This window comes from Vicia villosa, unplaced genomic scaffold (genome assembly GCF_029867415.1).
Source record: "Vicia villosa cultivar HV-30 ecotype Madison, WI unplaced genomic scaffold, Vvil1.0 ctg.000628F_1_1_3, whole genome shotgun sequence".
Classification (NCBI taxonomy): Eukaryota; Viridiplantae; Streptophyta; class Magnoliopsida; order Fabales; family Fabaceae; genus Vicia; species Vicia villosa.
In genome coordinates, this window is record NW_026705284.1 from 418,535 (window position 1) to 427,759 (window position 9,225).

Consider the following 9,225-nt stretch of genomic DNA (forward strand, 5'->3'; position numbering starts at 1 on the left):
ACACTTCGGATGACTGAGCGTGGAGGCATGATGTGTTTGGAAAAAGATAGTGTGGAGAGTAGAAGAATAGAAAATGGTTTGGAGGTTGTGAAGAAAAAGAGTGGTGGTGGTGTGGTTTTATAGTGAGGTTTGAAAATGGTGGAGTAAATATAGAATTAAAATGAAGTTATGGTGGTGTTTGAAGTTTGAATGGAATGGAGAGATGGGAAATGATGTAGAGTTAAAGAGGTGATGATGGAGGATGAATGAGGTTTATGGTGTTTAAATGGAAGAAATAATAGGGAGAATGAAGAATATTGAATGATGAATTTTGAAATTCAAAATTCAAAGAGGGAGAAATGATGGTCTGCGTGGTCAAACGAAGCATCCAGCCTGGTACCCTTGGGAAACGCGCGTCTCAGGCAGGCAGTCTGCAGGGGGACAGGGTATGGAGACGGGCGTCTCTTGTCCTTCACACGCAGAAGGGTGGTCCCACAAAGTTGGAGACGTGCGTCTCCTAGCCTAGGGGAGTGGTTTCCACGCATGTACTGGTCTTGACAGTTTCTGACAGGCATAATATAGTGTGATAAATTGTTCAGAACAGTGTCATATTTTAATACTATAAACAGCAAAAAGAATGGTAATCAAGCTGAATATATTATATGCGTTCAGGAATATATAGCAGTTAATAGCAGTGCAGTATAACACAGTAGCAGTAATGAATAAAATAATGCATTTGAATTAAAAACTGGTACTGAGTGTTGATAGAAACAGAATGTAAAAATGCAGAAAATTAAATTCTAAATTAGGAATTGAAAATTGCTAGAACTAGAAATAAAATCTAATAATCTAAGCGTTAACATCTAGCCACGTCTGTTGTTGTGCACATTAGAATAAATGTGTTTGAAAACTTCGTCGAATTGAGCATTGACGGTGTCGATGAAGTCGAAGAAGTGCATTTGCAGAGTGTGTAACTCGTTGCGCACATGTTGTACTTCGTGTTGCAGTGCGTCGATGGCTTCCCCATGCGCGTTCTGATTAGGAGCGGGCTCGATCCTAGGAGGAGCATTTCTTGGGGCCACTGATTCAGCAGATGCAGCAGGTTGTTGTTGCTCAAGCTCGACGTCAGTCATGTCTTCAGATTGAATTTCTTGTGAACCAGTAGGAGTCTCAGGCTCATACTCAGGAATGGGTTCATCTTCAGGTAGAGGCTTATATTCAGGCACATCATCATCTTCAGGCATAGGTTCGTATTCAGGTTCAAGATAATCTACGGGTATATGTCCATTTCCATAGTATCCAGGAGGAGTGTCAGGGTCAGAATTTTGTTCTGCTACATACATGTCATCATCTAAATGTTCATAAGCTTGTGGTGTTTCTGGAGATGATTCTCTTTCAGGGATTTGATCATAGTAAAGCCAGTTAGCATGGTTGTGCACACTCGTTCTCGGATTCGGTAAGGTGAACTGATCTAGTACTTTATTATCAATGAGTAAATCAAACTGATCAGGTCCAAGGTTACCAATGATACCTCGATTAAAACAGAAGCGAATGTTCATAGAGTTGTAGGAACCAAAAGGTGTCAATCTAAGTAGTGGTGTTCTCAGACCTATGGCATTTGCAATCATAGTGACAAATCCGCCGATCAGAATAGGTGAAACTTCGTCTTGCGTGATGCGCTCGAAGTTTGTTAGCATAAATGCGATGGCGTTGACCGGACGATTCTGAGAGGTGCAGAACATGATGAATAACTCTTCTCTAGAAACTTCAGTGACATTATCGGGTTTACCGAAGATGAAGTGAGCGATGATCTTATGCAGGTATCTGAAAGCAGGGTTATGAATGTTCTCGGATTGAAACTCGTTCTCTTCAGGGTTATCGTTACCAATAATCTTACCCCTAAATCTCTCCAACTCCCAGTATGCAAGACTTTCTTCAGGGACTGTGGTGTATGCATCTGATCCATGAGGGATTTCTAACATTTCCGCAAAATCTCGGATGCAAAACTGATATTCTAAACCAAAGAGTCGAAAGAGGATAACTCCTTTCCTCAGTCCTTGTCCACAGTTAGGCAGATAAGTCAAAGAGCTCAAGAATTCCAGAGTGAGCTTTCGGTAAGTACTAAACTTGCGGAACAGGTGAGAACCGGTCCAACCGATTTGGTTCAGCAAGTGCATGACGCTTTCTGCGATACCTAACCTTTCCATAGTCGGGTGGTGAGGATAGCGAGTCAAATCCATTTGCCTCTCAGCTAGCTTAGCATATCTCGCTTCTTGCCCTCTACCACGGAACACAACTTCCATACTGTCAACTTCTTGCATCTTGATGAATTAGTAGTTAAGAAAGCCTAAAAGTTGAAAATATTAAAATTAAGTTAGAACTAGGCTAGTGTCGTTTAAAAGGAAAAATAAAGAGAAAAATAAAATTAAAAGTGTAACAAGTTATAATAATAATTATAATTATAAAAAGGAGAGATTTTCACGATTTAAAAATAGCGGTTATAATTATAGTAATTATTATAAGATGTAGGAAAAAAACATAAAAATATAGAAGAATAATTCAAAAATAGAATAGAAAAAAAAATAAAAGTAAAAATAAAAATAACTGTGGGTTGTCTCCCACCAAGCGCTTTGTTTTATGTCGTAAGCTCGACGAAAAATAGAAAATCATTTTTCTGAATGAGCGGGCAGCTCATCAAGTTTAAAAATTTGAATGTTTTCATCGTGTTCGAGATGATGGTAATACTTAAGACGTTGCCCATTTACGACAAAAGGTTTGACTGTTTCTCCTTTGATTTCTATCGCTCCGCTCATAAATATGTTAGTAATTTCAAAAGGGCCAGACCATCTAGATCGTAACTTTCCAGGAAATAATTTTAGTCTAGTATTAAATAGAAGTACTTTATCGCTTATGCTAAATTTTTTCCTAGATATACGCTTGTCATGCCATTTTTTCGTTCTTTCTTCATAGATTTTGGCGTTTTCATAAGCGTCTTGTCTAAGTTCTTCTAATTCGTTTATGTCTAGAAGTCGTTTCTCACCAGCAGTAGCGTAGTTAAAATTTAAATTCTTAATGGCCCAATAGGCTTTATGTTCTAACTCTACCGGAAGGTGGCATGATTTTCCATAAACGAGTTTGAATGGGGTGGTTCCAATTGGAGTTTTGAAAGCTGTTCTATAAGCCCATAAAGCTTCATTTAACTTGGATGACCAATCCTTTCTAGATATAGCAACAGTTTTCTCCAATATTTGCTTTATTTCGCGGTTAGATACTTCTACTTGTCCGCTTGTTTGTGGATGGTATGATGTAGCTATTCGATGATTTACGCCATATTTTCAAAGGAGTTTTTCAAGGATTCTTGAAATGAAATGAGACCCACCATCGCTAATTACCAGTCTTGGCACACCGAACCTAGGAAAGATAACGTTTTTGAAGAGTTTGATAACTACTCGTGTATCGTTTGTAGGAGAAGCGATAGCTTCTATCCATTTCGAAACGTAATCAACAGCTACGAGTATATATTTATTTCCGAACGATGATGGAAACGGACCCATAAAGTCTATTCCCCAGACGTCAAATATTTCTACTTCTAGGATGCCCTTTTGAGGCATTTCGTCACGTCTCGAGATATTTCCGGTTCATTGGCATCTATCACAATTTAATACAGCAAAATAAACGTCTTTCCATAGGTTGGGCCAGAAGAGTCCAGATTGAAGGATTTTGGCGCAGGTTCTAGATGTGCTATGGTGTCCTCCACATGGTGCTGAATGACAATGTGTTATTATGCTTCCTATTTCTTCCTCGGGTACACAACGTCTAAAGATTCCATCGGGACCTCTTTTGAAAAGGAGGGGGTCGTCCCAATAGTAATGTTTTAGGTCATGAAAGAATTTTTTCTTCTGTTGGTAATTTAGATCAGGAGGGAGTACACCAGCAGCTAGGTAATTTACGAAGTCTGCATACCAAGGTGTGTTAGAGCGGGCTAAAGCTACTTCTGTGAAGTTATTGGGTTCGGTGATTGGATGGTATGGTTCTAATTCGTTAGCTTCCAACTGAGCGATGAGTCTTTCGTAAGGGAAATCATCATCAATTGGTACTTGTTCGGGTTTCAGATTTGCTAGTCGAGAGAGGTGATCTGCTACGACATTTTCAGTTCCCTTTTTATCTTTAATTTCCAAGTCGAACTCTTGTAATAAAAGGATCCATCTTAACAGTCTAGGTTTGGCGTCTTTCTTGGTTAAGAGGTACCTAATAGCGGCGTGGTCAGTGTATATGATTATTTTGGCTCCTACCAAGTAGGAACGGAACTTATCTAACGCGAATACGACAGCTAGTAGTTCTTTTTCTGTCATGGCGTAATTCATTTAAGCTTTGTCTAGGGTTCTACTCGCATAGTATATGACATGTAGTTTCTTATCTTTTCTTTGCCCTAGAACGGCTCCTACAGCATAATCGCTTGCGTCGCACATTATTTCGAAAGGTTCATTCCAGTCGGGAGGTTGCATAATCGGCGCAGAGATTAATGCTTATTTAAGCGTACAGAAAACTTCAGTGCATTTATCGTTAAAATTGAATTCGGCGTCTTTCATCAGTAATTCGGTTAAGGGTTTGGTTATTTTAGAGAAATCCTTAATAAAACGTCGGTAAAAACCAGCGTGTCCTAGAAAACTTCTTATTTCTCTAACTATTTTGGGAGGATGAAGGTTTTCGATAATTTCGATTTTAGCTTTATCCACTTTGATCCCTCTATCGGATACGATGTGTCCAAGTACGATTCCTTGTCGAACCATGAAATGGCATTTTCCCCAATTAAGGACTAGGTTAACGCTTACGCATCGTTTAAGTAACAATTCAAGGTTTTCTAAGCATGTTTCAAAACTTCCTCCACAGACAGAGAAGTCGTCCATAAAGACCTCCATTATTCCATCCAGGAAGTCGGCAAATATTGCCATCATACATCTCTGGAAGGTTGCAGGTGCATTGCAAAGTCCGAAAGGCATTCGTCTATAAGCGAACGTACCATAAGAGCAGGTAAACGTGGTCTTTTCTTGGTCGTCGGGGTGGATAGGAATTTGGAAAAATCCGGAGTATCCATCTAGATAACATAAATGTGAGTGTTTAGCTAGGAGTTCGAGCATTTGATCTATAAATGGTAAAGGGAAATGATCTTTCCGGGTGGATTTGTTTAGCTTCCTATAGTCAATGCACCTTCTCCATCCAGTTTGGGTACGTTGTGCTACAGATTCGCTTTTTGCGTTAGTGATTACAGTAACTCCTCCTTTCTTTGGTACGACATGAATAGGACTAACCCATTTACTATCGGATATTGGATATATGATTCCGGCTTCTAGCAGTTTTTGGATTTCCTTTTTAACCACATCGCTCATATTGGAATTTATTCGTCTTTGATGCTCCCAAGAGGTTTTACAATCTTCTTCGAGCATAATGCGATGCATACAGAGGGAAGGACTTATTCCTTTCAGATCTGATATGTTATATCCTAGAGCGGTTGGGTATCTTCTTAGGACAATGAGTACTTTTTCAGTCTCGGTTTGTCCTAAATTGGCGTTAACTATAACTGGTCGGTTAAGTTCTTCGTCTAGGAATTCGTACCTAAGGTCGGTAGGTAGTGTTTTAAGTTCTATAGCAGGTTTCTTAGGCCCAGGTATAGGATCAGGAGTTAATGCCAAACATTCACTCAGGTGGTTATCTTGATATTCCCCACGCCAGTTGTCATCTTCAAAAATTGGCGGTATAGGAATTCTTAGGATCTCGGTTTCCTTATGCGGTTCAGATTTTATTTCGTTTACACACTCGTCGATTATGTCGGCAGAGCAGCATGTGTCAATTATAGAAGGTGCTTTTAGGAATTGGGAAAGAATGAATTCAATTTTCTCTTCTCCTACTTCGAAGGTAAGCTTTCCTCGCTTAACGTCTATAATTGCACCAGCAGTTGCTAAGAATGGTCTTCCTAATATGATCGGGATGTTAGAATCTTCTTGGATATCCATTATGATGAATTCAGTTGGGATGTAGAATTGGCCTACACGCACAGGGATATTTTTTGACATTCCTATAGGGTATTTAACTGAACGGTCAGCTAGTTGAAGAGACATTCTCGTTGCCTTAAGCTCACCCAGATTTAGTTTCTTACAGGTCGAAAGAGGCATCAAACTAACACTGGCTCCTAAGTCGCACAAGGCTTTTTCTATAATAGTCTTTCCTATTACGCAGGGTATAGAAAAGCTACCAGGATCTTTCAGTTTGGGAGGCATGTTATTTTGGATGATAGCGCTACATTCAGCGGTAAGTGTTACAGTTTCGTTATCCTCGAGTTTCTTTTTGTCCTATAGAATTTCTTTTAAGAATTTAGCGTACGAAGGCATTTCAGTTATGGCTTCTGTGAAAGGTATGGTTATGTTTAATTGTTTCAGAAGTTCTAAAATTTTTTTAAATTGCGCTTCGGTTTTGGATTTAGCTAATCTCTGAGGGTAAGGAATTGGTGGCTTATAAGGTGGTGGTGGAACGTAAGGTTTTTCTTTTTCAGGTTCCACTTCGGTGTTGTTCTCATTGGTCTTAGCAGTTTGGTCATCAGTTGATGCCTTTTTGGTTTCCTTTGGCTCTTGTTGTGACATGGGTGCGTTTTGAGTTCTAGGATCGATAGGTCCATCGTAGTTCGTTCCACTTCGTAGTGTTATCGCGTTCGCATGTCCTTTAGGATTAGGTTGTGGTTGAGCAGGAAACGTGCCAGCAGGGGCAGCAGTAGGTGCTTGTTGTTGAGCTACTTGTGAAATTTGAGTTTCTAACATTTTGTTATGCGTAGCTAAAGCATCTACTTTGTTCGATAATTGTTTTAGTTGCTCACTATTGTGGATGTTTTGATTTAGGAAGTCCTTGTTGGTTTGTTGTTGGGAAGCTATAAAGTTTTCCATCACGATTTCTAGGTTCGACTTCCTAGGGGCGTTTTGGGGAGCTACAGGCGCTTTTTGATAGCCAGGTGGGACAGCAGATGCTTGTCCAGGCGCGTACAACGCATTGTTGTTCTTATATGAAAAGTTTGGATGGTTCTTCCATCCAGGGTTGTACGTGTTAGAATAAGGGTTTCCTTGAGCATAGTTTACTTGATCAGATGGGATACCAGTCAAGAGTTGACATTCGGCAACTGCGTGTCCAATTAATCCACAAATTTCGTAGTTAGGTGCTACGGCAGCAGCGGTGGCTGAAGGAGTGATAGTTAAGTTTTTGATCTTTTGAGTTAAAGCGTCTACTTTAGCGTTAACGCGGTCTATACCACTTACTTCGTACATTCCTCCTTTGGTTTGGGTTTTCTCTAGAGAGGCTCGTTCTCCACCCCATTGGTAATGGTTTTGTGCCATGTTCTCTATGAGGTTGTATGCTTCATCATGAGGTTTGTCCATTAATGCTCCGCCAGCTGCGGCATCTATAGTCATTTTAGTGTTATAAAGGAGACCACCATAGAAAGTATGGATGATCAGCCATGGTTCGAGTCCATGATGAGGGCATAGTCTAAGCATGTCCTTGTATCGTTCCCAAGCTTCGAAGAGTGATTCGTTATCTTTCTGGGTAAATCCGTTGATTTGACCTCTTAGCATAGCGGTTTTGCTAGGCAGAAAGTATCTAGCTAAGAATACTTTCTTCAATTCGTCCCATGTAGTTATGGAATTAGAAGGTGGGGATTGAAGCCACGCTCTAGCTCTATCTCTCAAGGAGAAAGGAAAGAGGTGTAATCGAATGGCTTCGGAACTAACGTTGTTAGCTTTGACAGTGTCGGCATATTGCACGAACACAGATAAATGGAGGTTGGGGTCGTCTGCAGGGCTTCCAGAGAATTGGTTCTGTTGAACAACTTGTACCAACGAAGGTTTCAGTTCGAAATTGTTCGCCTCAATTGCAGGTGGTGCGATACTTGAGTGCGATTCAGCGCGCGAAGGAGCGGCGTAGTCTCTAAGAGGACGAATAGCAGCTGTCATACCCCAAAATTTGCCCTCCTGATTTTATTTCTACGGGTTTATGCTTTGCATATTATTTGCGCAATTGTGCAATTATTCATGCATACGTTCATTTTACGCGTTTCTATTCTAGTGTATGATTTAATTATCGTGGTTTATGGGTTTAATATTTAATTCAATCTTAATTTAAATTGAATTTTAAATTAAAACTATTAAACCATTTTAATTCGTTATACTAATATTTTATTTTTTTTAAATGTATTTCTGCCCTTACTAATGTGATTAGGTACAAAAAGAAGAAGCCCAATCTTACCTCCAAGAAAGCCCATGACTCTAAGAGAAGCTTTTAAATCCATCACTTTATTTTTATGATTTTTATTTGTATTTATGTGAATTTATATTCATTTAAATATTAAATAAAACACTAAAAATATTAAACAAATGGATATATCACAAGTGAGGAATTGAATAAAAAATAATAAAAAAGTCATAAAAATCTGATTTTGGGAAGAAAGAATCGTATAAGCTTGATTGAAAACCAAAAGAGAAAGATTCAATATTCTTGCTAAAATCAAATATCAAAATCTTGATGTGCAAAGATTGTATTCCATGATTCTAACCTAATTCAAAGCAATATAAAAGCAAAAGGTGATCAGACTAAAGGAGGAGGTTTTTTTTTCGGACAAGGATTCCGGGCAGAGAAAGAAACAGGTGAAGAGGCTCAAAATTTTCCAAGAAGTGTTGAAATCGGTTTGAGAGTTGAGGCTCGATTCAAGCGAATTAAAGCTTCCCAACAAGTTCCTTGATCACTCTTGATCGTTTCCCAATCAATTCCCAGGCTTAAAGAATCAAGACAACGCTACTGTTCATCACGGTTTGCTCTCTTTTCTTTAAAGATTCGTTCTCTCGCATACGACCATTATAAATCGTTTTCAATTGCATACTTATGCTTGTGTGAGTTCATAGAATATTTCTGGGCTATTTGATTCAAGTTTGATGGCAGGGGTGATGTTTGACCATGACTAGGGTTTGGAAGCTCTAAATTGGGAGTTTCTCATGGAACCAAAATTAACCCGAATTGGTAGTCCCATCGTGTTCGGAATACGGTCTTTAACTGATTTGGATATTTAATTGGGGTTTATTTGGACTATAAAACGAAGTTGAAGCTTGCAGGGGTATTGTGACGGTCACAATGTGTAACTACAGGCTTTAGCAACAGTTTTCGTCTGTAGGTAAAAGTGTTGCTAACAGAAAAACCCAAACGAAGAAGACAACT

General features: G+C 39.2%; 1 protein-coding gene and 1 non-coding gene across 2 annotated transcripts; one reads left to right on the forward strand and one right to left on the reverse strand.

The window, feature by feature from the left end:
- Positions 1-501: 501 nt before the first annotated feature.
- LOC131629985 (uncharacterized) lies at positions 502-1,322 on the reverse strand. Its single transcript, XM_058900781.1, has 2 exons — positions 975-1,322; positions 502-543 (listed from the first exon to the last, which is right to left on the reverse strand). Exons 1-2 carry the CDS (start codon positions 1,320-1,322, stop codon positions 502-504), a joined length of 390 nt encoding a protein of 129 aa, XP_058756764.1.
- Positions 1,323-7,485: 6,163 nt separating this feature from the next.
- LOC131629999 (small nucleolar RNA R71) lies at positions 7,486-7,592 on the forward strand. Its single transcript, XR_009292170.1, has one exon. It is a non-coding gene; the product is annotated as a small nucleolar RNA R71 (small nucleolar RNA).
- Positions 7,593-9,225: the final 1,633 nt, after the last annotated feature.

Coding starts and splice junctions, on each gene's coding strand:
- LOC131629985 (XM_058900781.1), bottom strand. CDS start 1,322: ATGTATGTAGCAGAACAAAATTCTGACCCTGACACTCCTCCTGGATAC. Junction 544..974: donor TCGACGCACTGCAACACGAA/GTACAACATGTG, acceptor TATGCCTGTCAG/AAACTGTCAAGACCAGTACA.